Source organism: Gossypium hirsutum, chromosome D01 (assembly GCF_007990345.1).
Source record: "Gossypium hirsutum isolate 1008001.06 chromosome D01, Gossypium_hirsutum_v2.1, whole genome shotgun sequence".
Lineage (NCBI taxonomy): Eukaryota > Viridiplantae > Streptophyta > Magnoliopsida > Malvales > Malvaceae > Gossypium > Gossypium hirsutum.
The window spans coordinates 38,670,744-38,686,898 of NC_053437.1; the positions used below are offsets into that span (position 1 = coordinate 38,670,744).

A 16,155-nucleotide genomic window follows, 5' to 3' on the forward strand; every position below is an offset into this window, starting at 1 on the left:
AGGCGTGTGTCTCAGCTGTGTGAGGCACACGGCCTGGCCACACGGGTGTGTGACCCTTGCAGTTGAAATTTTTCTATCTTTTTTCTAAATTTTTTAAATGTTCCTGATTTAGTCTCAAATCATTTCTAAAGTGATTCTAAAGCCTCGGTGGCTTGAATAATGGAGGATATGCATGTTTAATGATGGGTTATGTTATGATTATTGAAATGTTTTGAAATGAATGATTTAGGTTACATTTACTTGGTAATGCTCTGAATCCCTATTTCAATGATGGATACGGGTTAGGGGTGTTACACGTGTAACTCACTGACTTGAAACAATAGAATTTTACAAATGATACACTGCCGTGTCGCCAGGCCGGGTTCACGGCCATGTGAACCCTAAAATTCACCTAAAATCAAACCATTTCAAGTCTAATTCATACCTAATCATTCATACCATTTGGGCACACATTCAAGGGATTTAAATATTATTCAATTACACATAAACATGCCATTTCAAACATCCTAATTCATCTAACCAGTATGTCATTCAAAGGCACCACAATTGTATCAAAACATTATGGATCAAACCAAAGCAATTTTACCATGTCTCAAGCAAATAACCTAGTTCAAACACCTACCAAAACACATCACAATGACCATTTTCAAGCCATCACAAACATACCAAAAGACCATGCATTTCATTTACCTAAAGGTGGTCAAAATGACCTAACGCAACAAGCATTACAAGTCCATCAACCAAACATAAACTTCAATGGCATAAACATACTAAATCAACCATTACACATCCATGAATTACTATTACAAAAGGTCCTATACATGTCATTATTAACTTTGGCCAAAATACTCAAAAACTACCGAAACAATTGTTGGATAGTGTGATAGGTCTCCGATGAGCTGTCAATTATCTATAAGATAAAGGAAAGTAACTACGTAAGCAACGAGTGCTTAGTAAGCTCATAAAAACTTACACATAACTTACTATTTCATTAATATAATTCATAGATTAAACATAAAATCAATGCCAATGCCATATGTTTAGTATAAGCCTATAAAAACTCACAAGTTAGTATACTTGTCCATGATATAAATGAATTCAATCATAAGATAAGTAGATTTTCCTTATATATATGCATCATTTAACTCATCAACCTTTCCATAAGATCATAATTCATTCTATTTGAATACTTACCATTTCATTTCTTTTTCTTACCCGTTGAACCATCTAGAATTACATTAGATACTCAAGAATACTCACATACATAGTGTGTCTTTCCATATAACCGTAACCTTTCCTTTACATCAATGCTTACACGAGCTATGAAATGGGCCTACTCACACGAGTTGTGGGTTGGAATGTAAGCTACACGATGCTGCTCACACGAGCTGCGGAGTATCCGCAACAAATGCAGGACCTCAGCCATCGGTAGGACATTCCAGACCAGCACCTGAAACATGAAACCCCTAATGACATGTCATTTGTATCCTAAGAATTCTTAAGGTTCAAACGGGACTTGTTATCCGTCAATTCATCATAGCATTGTTGCATATATGTTCAAATCCATTTACAATTAACACAATATAATATATAATCAAATTAACTAACATTAACACAATTATAGTTCATACGAACTTACCTTGATAACTAGGGCATAAAAGTAGAATCGAACACTAATCCGAAGCTTTAGCTTTTACTCGATTTAAGTCCGATTGTGGTTTATCTTGATCTAAATAGATAATTTTAATCAACTAAGTACTTCTAGTATTCAATTTTATCCATAGTTCATATTTATGTTAAAATTACAAAATTACCCCTAGTACTTTGACTTTTCACAATTTAGTCCTTAAGCTCATAACTTAAATATAACTCATTTTAGCGTAAATCCAACTTAATCAATGTTACAAGGGACCTTTAAACAATCCATAATTACCAAAAATTCACGATAAAACCCATGGATTTATACTTTTAACAATTTAATCCCTATTTCTAAAATTCATCAAAAATCACTTAACAAAACATGTTTACTTTACAACCAAGATTAATAATCTATCAAATAACATAAAAACACATTCAAAAACATCAATGGTAAGTCCCTCAACCTTTAACAATTTTTCAAATTAACCCCTGGGCTAGCTAGATCAAGCTAAAATGAACTCAAAAACATAAAAATCATTAAAAACGGAACATAGAATCATACCATGCAAGGAAGAATTCAAAACCGAAGTTTTTCTCCTCTTAAATGGAAATTTTTAGTTCAAAAACATAAGAAAAGAAAGAAGATGATAGCTTATTTTCCTTTTAATTAACTTAATCTTTTAACCTAATTATCAAATTACCATATTAACCTTTAAAATTCATTAAAAATTCATTAAAACCTATCTATGCATATCCACTAACTCTTTAATTGGTATATTTACCATTCAAATTTATTAACATTCCTTTCCATAGCCATTTAGCCCTTTTAACTAATACAATTCAACTTTTACACATTTTATAATTTAGTCCTTTTTATTTAATTAACTATTTAAACTTCAAAATTTCTTAACAAAAATTTAATACGGCCTTAATATAATCTCGTAGACATTTAATAAATAAAATAATAATAACTCACTCGTCAAAATTGTTGTCCCAAAAACACTGTTTTTGACACCATTAATAATGGGCTATTACAATATATAACTTATTGTTATATATCATTGTGTATTATTATACTAGTTGAGATATGCTCTATGTAACACCCCTTACCCGTATTCGACACCGGAATAGGGTACGAGGCATTACCAGAACACATACGCTTGTAAACGTATTGAACCGAATTATAAAATTTCATCTAAATTAAAATTTTCAAATTATTAACATACTTTTATTGTTCTTCACTATATATTCTCAAAATTTTATATTTATAATAAATAGGGCCTACTAGACCCGATACATACTCATGCAATTCAATGCTTCATTTCTTTTTCATTCATTTCACAATTTCTCATGATTACAATTCAAATCATATCACTAGCAATTTCCTTTTAATTCACTTACAATTCAATATCATTAAGATCAATACTAATACTTATTTACCATTTAACTCAATATTTATCGATTATACCATTCATTAACACATCTATGAAATTCTCAATTTTGCAATGAAAATATCACTTTAGCTTAAATAACAACATCAATTCAACTCATTATCCCCTTTTTCGTCATTTTACACTTCAAGTATGAACTTACTATTTCATTACCTTTCTATACCCGTTTCCTATACATATCACACAAGACAAACATATCATTCAACCATAGTCGCAAGCTAGTGCATTTAAACATAATTCTTTTTGGAACTAACCACATGATAAACCATTTCACTAAAGATTACATAATTTAAATCTTATCACCCCTTTCTTGATCACACGCATATTTCCATTTAGGCATTTACCATTTCAATGCATAAATTATAAGTTTAATGTGGCATAATCCAGCCACAACTTGGCCAAAGCCTAAGCATATACACCAAATATGTTAGCCAAATAAACATATAGCATAAGCATTATAAGCATGGATGAGCACAACATTTGTTCATGTATCAAACTTACCAACATGAGTTAATTCATAAACCATTCATGACATTACTTCATGCCAAATCATATACCCAATATACCATACACACACTATGAAACTTTATTTTCCCACATGATCTTAAACCATGACCAATAATGCACAAATATAAGCGTCATTTCTATTTCATCGTTTATCAATTATAATCGAACATATGACTAATTATACACAAATAATTCATATATTTTCATATTTTCCTCCTCCTCCTCTCCATTCCACATCCTTAATGTGTATAACACACTTAAACAACATTATCCATACTTTCACTATTTTCCTGTATGTAAATTCAAGCCGTCTGTCTGAGTCAGAGTCACTAATTTATTTATATCTCGAGCTACAGAGCTCCAAATTAAGATCCGTTAATTTTTTCAAAAACTAGACTTATATATCTTTTTTCCATAAAATTTTTAGAATTTTTGGCTTATCCAATGAGTACAGTTTATTCTTTAAAGTTTCCCCTATTTCACTGCTCGATAGTTCCGATCCCTCTTCATTAAAAATTAATTATCTCATTGTACATAATTCAGATAATGTTCTCATTTGTTTCTTTTGAAAATAGACTCACTCAGGATTCTAAACATATAAAGTTTAGCCCATAATTATTTTTTTATAATTTTTAATGATATTCCAAAGTCATAACAGGGGATTTCGAAATCATTCTGGCCCTGCCTCACTAAAATTTAAATATCTCATAATATAAAACTCTTTTGCTTACTTTGTCTCTTTTATGTGAAAATAGACTCATTCAGCTTTAATTTCATATATTATTTAGCTTCTAATTCAATTTCTACCATTTTTTATTTCAAAGTCACAAAACTCCTGTTGTTCAAAACTATTTTATTTCTAAATTTACTCTTTAATAGTTTCATTTCTTCATATCATCTTACTCAAGGGTCGATTAAATATCGAACCCAATATTCATCACGTAATCTTATTCATTTCACATGTACTTTCACTTGTCCAATATCCCCGATGAACACTTCGAAATATTAACCGTTACTCGGTGAAATCAGCACCTAGCAACCACCTTATATTCAGTGATACGGGGAATCAGCACATAGCAACCCCTTTCACAATCAAGGAAACGGTGGAATCAGCACTTAGCAACTACCTTTAGAATAAATAATTTGGGGAATCAGCACTTAGCAACCCCTTTTCGATCAGTGATTCGGGGAATTTGCACTTAGCAACCCCTTTTTGATAAGTGATTCGGGGAATTTGCAATTAGCAACCCCTTTTTGATCAGTGATTCGGGGAATTTGCACTTAGCAACCCCTTACATTCAATGAATCTTAGTCTAATCCGAGTGTTCAACCGAGAACCTTATTTTACAACATTTTACCAACTTTTTCAAATTTAACCACATTTTTGTAATTTACATCAAATATTTATTCTATATTCAATGATATCTCAACAATATATTAAATAAAATTAAAACAATGCATTATTCACATACAAACTTACTTAACACTCACATTATTCAATTTAGTCCAAAACTCATACTTTGGAAAAATTACATTTTTGCCACTAAAATTTCACAAAATTATGATTTTGCCCCTAGGCTCGTAAAATAATTTTTATTTAATTTCCTTGCATTTTAGGTCTAGCCGAACCATTTTCATAACTATAGCAGTCCACAATTTTCACTTATTCAGACACTTACACACATTTTACAATCTTTTTACAAACTAGTCCTTTTATGCATTTTCACCGAAAATCACTTAGTAAAAGTTGTTTCTCTAACCATAAACATGCATAATCCACCATTACCATCAAAATACACAAATTTATAACATGGGTCAAAACCTATACCTTCATCATATCTCAAATAAATGGTAGAAATAAATAAATCATGTTACAAGGATTTAAAAAACGTGAAAATCATTAAAAACGGGGCTAGAACGAACTTACAATCGAGCTTGGAAGCTTGAAAAACCCTATCCATGGTTTCTCCATGCAAATTTCGGCCCCTATCTTGAAGGTGGACAAAAATTGGCTTTTAATTTTGTTTTTAATTCATTTTAATTACTAAATGACTAAAATGCCCTTAATGAAAAACTTTGGAAACATGCCTAACCATGTCCATTTTTGTCCACCAACTTAACCAATGGTCTAATTACCATATAAGGATCTCCAATTTAAAATTTCATAACAATTGGACACTTCTAACATGTAGAACTATTTTTTTTGCACTTTTTACAATTTAGTCCTTTTTACTAAATTGAGTGCTCAAACGTCGAAATTTTTGAACAAAATTTTTAAGAAATTTTCATGACATTATTCTGTGAAATTTTAGACCATAAAAATATAATAAGAATAAATTTTTCCTCGTCGAATTTGTGGTCCCGAAACCACTGTTCCGCCTAGGCCCAAAATCGGGTTGTTACACTCTAAGTCCCTACACTTTTTGTACATTTGAAAGTTAACTCTTCTAATATATTATATAATGTTATATCATATCATATAATATATTTATAGTTTATATATATGCATTGATGTTTAAACATTATAATATCATAAAATGTTATATCTTTTACTATAATCTACGTTATAATAATATATATGTATTAATATTTTTAGTAATAGTTATATATTATATCATTATTTTATGTATTAATAGTATACGAATTTAGTATATTGGTTTAAGGTCAGGTTAGGTAATCGGTCTTCGTTTCGGTAATAGTTATATAATATATTATTATATAATCATCAAATTTTAATTTTATATTTTTTAATATTGTTAATTTTATATATTTATTATACATATATAATTATAGAATTAAAAATATTTTATATTAAAATAATATTTTTAAAATTTTATTTCACTTTTTAATTTAACATAAAAATTATTATCAATTACTTTTCCTATTAATAAAATTTTAGTATAAAATATACAATGCTTATGAATACATTTTTTAAAAATAAAGAATTATAATTTATTTTTATTTTAAGTAACAACATAAAATTATCTTAATTATTATAGTCATCATTGTTGTTTAGTTATGAATTCGGGTTTTGGGTCGGATTTATCTCAAGCTCGAGCCAGATCGGTCTTTGACTTGGATCTGTTACAAGCTCAGGCTTTCTCGGACTTAGATCATTACAAGCTCAGATCGACATGGGCAGACTTTCGGGCTCAAGTCTATTTTGCCAGCTCTAATGTTTAGTGATGACATTTAGAGATTGCATATACTAGCTGATATATGTATCAGCTAAAGTGCTCTAAATAATTATGTGTTTCCAAATAAGTCTTGGGCATGCTAGAAGTACGAAAAACTAGCCAATTCTATAAAATGAAAAATTCTTAAAAGAAAGAAGCAAGAAATGAATATGGTCACATGTTAAAAGAGGCGGGTACTCATGAAGAGATCCAATGCATACCTTTTGATAAAATCCTAAAAGTGGTTCAGGTACATGAAATTATGAATATAATGAGATATCTCAACCAGTTGTGTCATAACTAAAGATGATAGAGCTAATAAAAGGAAATTATTGTCAACAATGCTTCTATTATACCTCATGAAATGTATCTCAAACATGAAGTTCAAACACCCAAAAGGTTTAAAGCCAAGTGGAGAACATGTAGCATAATAGTGAAAAAATAAAAGTTATAAAATCTAGAATTGACTTGTAATACAAACTTTCACAAGACACTTGACTTTGATTATGAAAAATAATTAAAGTTTTTGGAGTGCAATAGTTTGACACTAAATAAAAATTATTTATTTTACATTTAGTACATTTGTATTAAGTTGATATAAATTATTTGATAAAATTATAAAAAAAACAAAAACAAAAACCCCTAAAAGATTAATGCTTGAAGCATAAAACTCGAGTTTCGTGAGAAAACCATTAAATATGAATATGAGTTATTTCACATATTTTTAATTATCAATGTATTTATACATATATGTTATTATTGTTGATATTATGTATCAAATATAATTGGAGTTTCTGAGAATTTCCAATAGCAATATATTTTTGGTAGATAAACTTTACAATAAAAGTATACCTAAAGATCGAGTGTTCAATAAGGACAAATGGTCACACAATAACATCATAAACAATTACTATTAAGTATCCAATGGTGTTTATATAATCAAAATTAATCAAGATCATTTTTATGTAGATTGGAGATATTGAAAAGGAATACAATTGATCATACAATTATGTTATAAAATGATGGTACTGAAGTACTATTTCTTTATGTGTCTAATACACTCATTGAGTTGGTAATAGTGAATGATAAAATCCATAATTTTTATAAAGTTGTTGGCAACATCTAAAGCGTAGCAATTGAATTTTATTGTTATAATGATACACATCAACAAAATTTGTTATATATGTTGATGATTTACTATTCATAAATAATATTAAACGTCTCAACATTAAGTTGTAAATGATGTTAAAATAAGAGAGTAAAATACACACTATACCCTTTTTTTACTAGACTCTTTTTTTCTTTACTAGAATATTTTTCCCGCAGGGTTTTTCTTAGTAATATTTTAACGAGACATATTCATTCTTTGTTAATGGATATCCAAGAAGGGGCGTTATAAACAATATATTATTATGGATGTCCATAACTCTCAAAGTTGTAACCTCGAGTGAAAAAATAAGGATTTTATATTGTAATTAAGCCTATATTTACTATTTGTAACTTAAGAAATTGTATTATATTAGAAGACCTAGAAGTATGTACAATATACAGAAGGAATGAAATAAAAAGTTCTCTCATTTGTCATTCTATTATACTATTTCTTTATATTTATATTTTCTCTTTACTTTATTCTTTCCTTTCATTATTTCATAATAATTCTGTCTTTTTTATAATTACAAAATTAAAAGAAAAAATCAAAATTTTTAAATTAAAAAATGCAAAAACTTAATGTGTCCAAATTAAAAATAAATGAACTAAATTCAAATTTTAATATACCATAGGATCGCTAGCATATTTAAACTTATGGGTGTTTTTTTTCAACTTTAATTGGAAGCCAACTAATCTTGCACTAACCTGTCCATATGTACAAAATGTTTACCGAAGAGTATCCTGGAATTGATTTTGTTACTATATTAATCATCCATCATTCCAAATATATTTTTGTATCTTAATGCAATAGTTTTAGTCTAAATTAGGTAATGGTTCTCACGGTTTAAACTTATTTTTTATCTCAAATATTTTTTTAATTTGGTAATTGTTTCTACCTTAATAATTGAATTAAATAATTATTTCCACATTAAAATTTAAATATTTTTTAAATTAATTTTTAAACCTATAATTGTTCTCACAATAGAGTTTAAAATTTTTTTTCTCTAACTTCTTTCCGAAAAATATCATGGATTAATTTAGACAAAAAAAATTAAAATTATAATTTAAAATTAATTGTCAAATTCAAAAACGAATTTTAAAAAAAATTTCAAACCCTAAACCAAAACAATTACCAAAATTAGGCCAAATAATGAATTAGTTTTATTTTTAAAAACACAAGGAAATTTGAATTACAAATATTATTATCTATAACCGCACACCTAGAGAGCATCGTACGTAATGGAACAGTATATAGGATCGAAAATATAAAGCATATATGGGAAATTGTCATCTGGAAAGAGCTCTCTGTCTATAATAACTAGCCTTCACCATTTTTATTATTTTAACCTGTAGTGCAATTGTAGATTTAACAGTCTCTGCTTAGCTTTCAAGCTTTTCAAGGTATGGTTTCTTTTCTTTTCTCTTTTTTTTTTATTATTCTGTATTATCTCAGTCTCAAGCACACACGAAATGACAACAAAGAATAAAAACCAAAAGGATATCTCCCATGAAATCCGTAATGGTTTAAGTGCATGCAAGCAATCTGCTTTCTTGCTCCCCATTTCCTTTCTTCTTCTTCTTCTTCTTCGTGATCTTTCTTGGTTATAGCCATTGAACTTAAATCATAGTGGAGAAGTTGTTTGGTAGATTTTTACATCGTTGAGTGATGAGATCTGTAGAGAAAAACTCAAATTTCATTGAAAATAAATACCCCTAAATAGAAAAGCCAAGAAGAAGGCTTCAATTCTATCCAACTGTCCCAATTGTGCTCGAATTTGGACGGAGAGAAAAATCCTAACAGATAAAATCTATCTTCTTTTTTTTATGGAGAATACATTGTCATAGTTAACGAATAATTTCTTGACTTTCTTCCTATAGGTCTAGGGTGAGCCAACCTGGATTTGTAAGGTCTGCTGAGCCTCGCTCAATCTTATAACAACGACTATGAAACTGATATTTGATGATTTGTCATTTTAATTCCTCAAACATTTTACATGTTAGTATTTCAGAGCGAAGATAGCGATGGAAGGTGGTGAGAATGAGAATGGGGGTAAGAAGAGGGGATGTGGTTGCAGCAAGCAAGATTTCTTGCCAGAAGAGTCATTTCAGAGTTGTAGAAGCTATTTGAATGCATTGTGTAACACTAAATCTAGGCTTAGAGACCGGCTGCTGGCACGTTCCGCGGACCACATGGAACTACATGAAATACGTGGTCGTAGCCAGCATGAAATGAAGAAAAGGTTGAATTGGTGGGACATAATTTGGTTTGGGATTGGAGCTGTGATGGGTTCAGGAATATTTGTCCTCACTGGGGAAGCTGCTAGAAATCATTCTGGGCCTGCAGTTGTGGTTTCGTATCTTATTTCAGGTATGACTGCGCTGCTCTCGGTTTTGTGCTACACTGAATTCTGTGTGGAACTGCCGGTTGCGGGAGGCTCATTTACATATCTTAGAGTAGAGCTGGGTGATTTCGTTGCTTATATTGGTGCTGGGAACATTCTGTTTGAGTACGTGGTTGCTGGTGCTAGTGTGGCAAGGTCCTGGACTTCCTACCTCGCTACTTTGTTCAACCATGACCCCAATAGTTTCCGCTTCCATGCTTCATCCTTTCCCGAAGACTACAGCCATTTAGACCCTATTGCAGCAGTTGTCTCACTGCTCATCTGCATTACCGCATGTATGAGCACCAAAGGGTCCTCAAGGTTCAATTCCATTGCCACCATTGTCCATCTACTAGTTTTGCTTTTCATTCTCATTGTTGGTTTAACCAAAGGTAACCCCCAACATTTTTCCAACTTTGCCCCTAATGGCATCCGTGGTATTCTGAAAGCTTCCTCTATTCTCTTCTTTGCTTATGTGGGATTTGATGGAGTGGCAACCCTTGGAGAAGAGGTTAAGAACCCGGGTCGAGATATCCCAATCGGCTTAATAGGCTCGATGTTGATTATAATACTACTGTATTGCCTTCTCTCAGCAACATTGATTTTGATCCAACCCTACTACCAAATTGATGTGAATGCGCCATTTACTTTGGCATTCCAAGCCATAGGCCTGAAATGGGCTAAATATATTGTTGCTTTAGGTGCATTGAAGGGCATGACCACGGTCTTGCTAGCCAACATACTCGGACAAGCTCGGTATTTCACTCACATAGGGCGCACTCATATGGCACCACCCTTCCTTGCAACCGTTAACGAGAAAACAAGAACACCAGTTAACGCCACAGTCGTCATGACCCTCGTAAACTCCATCGTAGGATTCTTCACAAGCCTTGACGTGCTGGCAAACCTTCTTTCGCTGACAACACTGTTAATTTTCTCACTGGTTGCATTGGCGCTTTTGGTTAGACGTTACTATGTGGGAGGTGAGACAACAAGCTCCAACAGAAACAAGCTGATCCTGTTCTTGATGTTGATCATAGGATCCTCAATTGCTACTGCTGTATATTGGGCGATTGGGAAAAATGGATGGATCGGGTATGCAGTGACAGTCCCCATTTGGTTCATAGCTACGCTTGGGCTAAATCTGATGGTGAAGGAAGCAAAGAAACCTAAGTTGTGGGGAGTGCCATTAGTGCCTTGGCTACCATCAGCTTCTTTTGCCACTAATGTTTTTATCATGGCTTCAGTTGATGGGGCATCATATGTGCGATTTGGAATCTGGACATTGCTATTGCTACTCTATTATGTTTTCATTGCACTACATGCTTCATATGATGCAGCCAAGGAGACTACTGATACAACTTCCGCAGCTACTGCTACATGCCTTGAGGATGGAGGAGCATCACAACTCCACCATTGAACCTTTTCTGGAGTAGATTATTATTAAATATTGCTCTTATTTATTTTCATTATTTGTAACTTCAAGGTTTAATTAGATTAATGCAACATTTTGTTTTCTAATTCGGCTTGTGCAAATTAATTTCATATTAAAATTTTTAAGATTACCAACTGAAGCATTTCAGGAGGCAAGGCCAAACGTCCAGGCTGGTTTTCTCTACAATAAGATAAAAAGGCCGAAGGAAAGATGATCAAATAAGACGAAGGAAATTCTTGCGAATAGAGTAGAATATCGTCATTTAAATAATGAATTACGCACAAGTGAAACACCTGCAGCTCCCCTAATGCTTTGAAAACCCAACACTGGAATATATATATATATATATATATATATATAAGTTGCTTACAAGCTAAAAACAATGAAGATGGCAATGGCACCAACAAAAAGACCTTTGGGTGAGAAAGCACACAGACCTAAAAAAAGGAAACTTACAATTGATTGCTTTTTGATGCGTTTATATTTTCTGACCAAATTTTATGTCTCTATCTTAAGGAGAGAATTAAGAGATGTACTATTGAACCGCTGAGCAAGACCACGGATCACAAGAACAATAACATCCCTGATGTATCGCGAATGCACCATGAGGTCTACTTCGTTCTCGCTGTCCACCACAATCCTAAGTCGGCGTTGGTCATTACGAAAAACCTCCACCTGCCACAACTTGGATCCTTTAGATTTAAACAAAAATAAAGAACCGAGTCTTGATGACCAATCTAGCCATTCATCACTAAAATATTTTCTTAATATGAGAAAAAAGGTCCTTGAAAAGTATTATCAATTCATTTTATCCTATAATCTAATGCACCAACTAGAAGACAACAATGTGGATTGCATTGTCTAACAACATGAAATTAGCTCTGTCAAGAAACAAACTTACATGAAAAGGAGGAGCAAAGGTTCCGCGTATTTCGGTAGTAGGAAAAGAAGTCTTTGAACCCGGCTTTACAACCTTAACTCGTTTTCTATTAATTTCCAGGATTCTTCTCTCAAGGCACCCTTCTCCTGGGACCTGCAACATTAATAATGATAAGAATAGATAATTATGTTTTTCTTTCTGAAATAGAATAACCATATAAAGAACGGAAGGGAGGATATGAATATATGAAATAAGAACCTTCTTTGGGTTGCGATCCTTGTCACATAATACCTGCTCCAGAGATTGAAGCAATAAGTCTCAGAAATCAAAAAAGTATAAACAAACTTGGCCACTTCATCTGTCAAAGTATCAAGTTACATTGTCTTATATTTTTTTTCCTAGGATTAAGACTCAAATATATTTCTACTTAGGATGTCTCCACCATTGCTTTTGAAAAACACTTTTGATATCAAAAGCACTTCTACAACCATAAGTATGCAGATAACATTTTTGAACACAATTACTTTTGGAAAACACTTTTAAACTCGACATTTTTATTTATTTAAAATCACCTTTTTAAGCCTCATTTATCATCCCTACTTTTTTTCATACTATTTATGTTGGGTATACAATTTTTTCTCTTTTGAAATTTATTTGCTTATATATTCAAATTCAAATTAAATTTTACAAAAAATTTATATTAATTGTCTAAGAAAATATTTAAAATTTATATTTCATATATCAATATATTAATAATGAGTTAATAATAAATTATTTTTATATTTTTATTATAATTTAAGTTGATATATTTTATATATCATAATATTAACGAATTTGAATATCATTTAAATACATATTCTTTTACTTGACAACATAATATCTCAAATTTTCTAATTTAAAAAGCACTTTTTGACAATGATAAACACTTAAATCTTAAACCGAGCTTTTCAAAACTATTTTTCCACCACAGTTTTTAAAAACACTTTCCAAAAACAATGCTAAACTAGTCCTTTGGCTCCTTTATTTGGTTTTAATACTTAAAGGGAACTTCCTAAACTGACATAACATCTATTTGAAAAAAATAAAATAATAGTAACTGTTTGGATCTTCACAAAACTCATAGCAAGGAACGTCCTAACTATTCTTGTGACTTTTGAAGTCAAATGAGTGAAAGGCAGATCAGGTTCCTATATCTTCATACTCAATAGTAATAAAAATAGAAAGATGCATCAATACCGCAACCTGAGTAGATTAAGGAAAAGAAAAAACTTATAAGGTGAAAAGAAATACCAATCACTTAAAACAAGGAATATAATCTCACCTCAAACTTTACAGATCCAAGATCAAGCTTCTGTTTTACTTCTTTATAAACATCAGGCTCTGCAATTTAAACAATCACCAAATAAACAAAAAGGATAGACATAAAATACATGAAAAGTTGAAGAACAGTATGTACAACTGTTCAAAGCACCTTCACCCCACTCAAGTTGGAGCTTTGTTGTGGGACAGACAACATCAACATCTAGTTACTAAGAACGGAAATAAGAAAGCCATCTAACACCAGGTGAGCCCATGCTCAGCCAAACAGAATGAGAAGAATTCATTTTCATGTAGAAATGCAACAGAAACTTCAGAATATTATTGGTTGAAAAAAGAGCAGAAGGTGAGCTTCAGAATTACCGACTGCAATTGGCTCAGTTGATGCAGAAACAGGTTGTCCCTCAATGCCATCCTTCCTGAATGGAGTATAAATAGCAACCAACCTGTACCCCACATCATCAACATTTGCTTCATACATCCTCCCTGTTTCACCTGCAGGATCAGCATATCTTTCAGAACAAATATATAAAGGATTGAAGCCTGGACCCTAAGCTTTAAATCAAGTTAATAAATACGGTTCCTCAAAATCTCGTAAGAGAAGTTTAATATCTTAAGAAATATACAGCAAGGCAGTATATTCGTTTTTTCCCCCTCTTCTATAACTCCCTAGAAGACAAAGCCAAAGCTACCTCTTTGAATCACAATCAGGGTTTAATATCTTAAGAATCTTAAAGCATTCAGCACATAGCCAGGCAGTATATTCGTTTTTCCCCCCTCTTCTATAACTCCCTAGAAGACAAAGCCAAAGCTACCTCCTTGAATCACAATCAGGGTACCCATCAGTCATTGTAACCTGACCAGTCAACCTTTCATAACCAATATGTCAGAAGATTGGAACCTGGACATTATGCTTTAAAGTTTTCAGTTAATAAATCATATTCCTCATAATCTCATAAAAGAATTTTGGTATCTCAATAAAGGAATCTTAAAGCCGCAGAGCATTGCAGGCAGTAGATTTATCCTTTATTTCTCAACTCTGCAGCTTCCTACAAAACTGAGTCAGCGGTAGCTCTTTGAACTGTGATTCGGGCACTTTAACCTGATCAGTCAATCTTTCGAACAAGATGTAAAAGGAACTAAGAAACTAGATTCCCAAACTTTGACCAGAAACAAGGGAAAAAGTATATTCTTACCGGCATCCAAAGATTGGAATTTCAGTCAAACAGTTATGTCAATATCTAAAATCCTTAGCAGACCCATGGCTTTTGCATACCTGGTATGGAGATAAGATCAGGACTACCAACCATCGATCTAAGCCACTGAATTTTACTTTTTCCTTCTTTTCCTCCAAAATAAGTGCCACGTACAGCATATAAATTGGTATGAAAGCCCCTCCCTTCAATCTCTAGCTTATCAATTCTAGGAATCCCTGAAGAAAAAGAGAATTTCAGTATCAAATTAAGGAGCAGAAGGAAAGAACAAAACAATAAATTCTTAATGTAAAAAGTAACAGCACTAGTAATTCTTATATTCAATGCTATTTGATATTAACTTATCCCCGTAACTTCCTCCACCTTCCAATGAGGTAAGCACCCATTTTACACCTCAAAGTTTTGCAACATGAGTTTATCCAAACTAAAAACTGGAAGCCATATTTAACTTTACAGGAATCACGAACATCAACTTTAAGTTGTGGTGAGCAGCTCACATAGAAGTAATTACTCCCACACCCACAACAGAAATCTTTCTAATGAGCATCTCATTCCAAACATGAAGTTAGACAATGAGTGAAAGAGCTTTAACCATACTAAATTTTTAAAGAGAAATTTTCCTTAGGAGAGAATAAAGTGAAGAATGTGATATGCAAATAACCTGGCAATACAGGAGCAGTCTCAGCATAAACTGGCTCACTTGACCTTCCAAACACATCCGTCACAATACATTCACATTTTAGGCATCTACCAATGTCCTCGAAGCAAACTTTAAAAGAGCAGGAGCGTTGTGATGGTAAGGGCCCAAAGGATTTTCTATCTTCTGTTTCTGATGAAAAAAACCTGCAGAATACATTATTTTACACTAAAACAAATGAATAGCAATTGCAGAAATGAGAAAAACAAAAATTTATTTTTACTGCCTTTTCTTGTTCAATTCTTTTTAATTCTATAAAACTGATTCCCTTCATAATTCAGCTTCATGTTACAAAAGTTCCATAACAAAG

General features: G+C 31.9%; 2 protein-coding genes across 6 annotated transcripts in view; one reads left to right on the forward strand and one right to left on the reverse strand.

Annotated features, from left to right (window-relative positions):
- The first annotated feature begins 9,140 nt into the window (after positions 1 to 9,140).
- Positions 9,141 to 11,823, forward strand: LOC107921983 (cationic amino acid transporter 1). 3 transcript variants are annotated; one of them, XM_041087801.1, is made up of 3 exons: positions 9,141 to 9,322; positions 9,800 to 9,829; positions 9,923 to 11,823. In XM_041087801.1, exon 3 carries the CDS (start codon positions 9,944 to 9,946, stop codon positions 11,720 to 11,722), a length of 1,779 nt encoding a protein of 592 aa, XP_040943735.1. In that variant the 5' UTR covers positions 9,141 to 9,322; positions 9,800 to 9,829; positions 9,923 to 9,943; the 3' UTR covers positions 11,723 to 11,823. The 3 variants fall into 3 exon arrangements, with proteins under 3 accessions (XP_040943735.1, XP_040943733.1, XP_040943734.1); XM_041087799.1 differs by lacking the exon at positions 9,800 to 9,829 and having other exon boundaries at positions 9,142 to 9,322; XM_041087800.1 differs by lacking the exon at positions 9,800 to 9,829 and having other exon boundaries at positions 9,142 to 9,322; positions 9,931 to 11,823.
- A 147-nt stretch (positions 11,824 to 11,970) lies between these two features.
- Positions 11,971 to 16,155, reverse strand: part of LOC107921982 (187-kDa microtubule-associated protein AIR9) — a 28,813-nt gene continuing 24,628 nt past the window's right edge. For all 3 annotated transcript variants that reach the window (XM_016851781.2, XM_016851780.2, XM_041087798.1), the window contains exons 32-38: positions 15,810 to 15,991; positions 15,211 to 15,366; positions 14,298 to 14,429; positions 13,939 to 13,997; positions 12,876 to 12,908; positions 12,639 to 12,770; positions 11,971 to 12,412 (exon numbers count right to left, since the gene is read on the reverse strand). In XM_016851781.2, the coding sequence (XP_016707270.2) occupies positions 12,236 to 12,412; positions 12,639 to 12,770; positions 12,876 to 12,908; positions 13,939 to 13,997; positions 14,298 to 14,429; positions 15,211 to 15,366; positions 15,810 to 15,991 (871 nt within the window). In that variant the 3' untranslated portion in view covers positions 11,971 to 12,235. The remainder of the gene's footprint in view (positions 12,413 to 12,638; positions 12,771 to 12,875; positions 12,909 to 13,938; positions 13,998 to 14,297; positions 14,430 to 15,210; positions 15,367 to 15,809; positions 15,992 to 16,155) is intronic.

Bases quoted from the DNA above. Each gene is read 5' to 3' on its own strand.
- LOC107921983 (XM_041087801.1), top strand. From the start codon at position 9,944: ATGGAAGGTGGTGAGAATGAGAATGGGGGTAAGAAGAGGGGATGTGGT.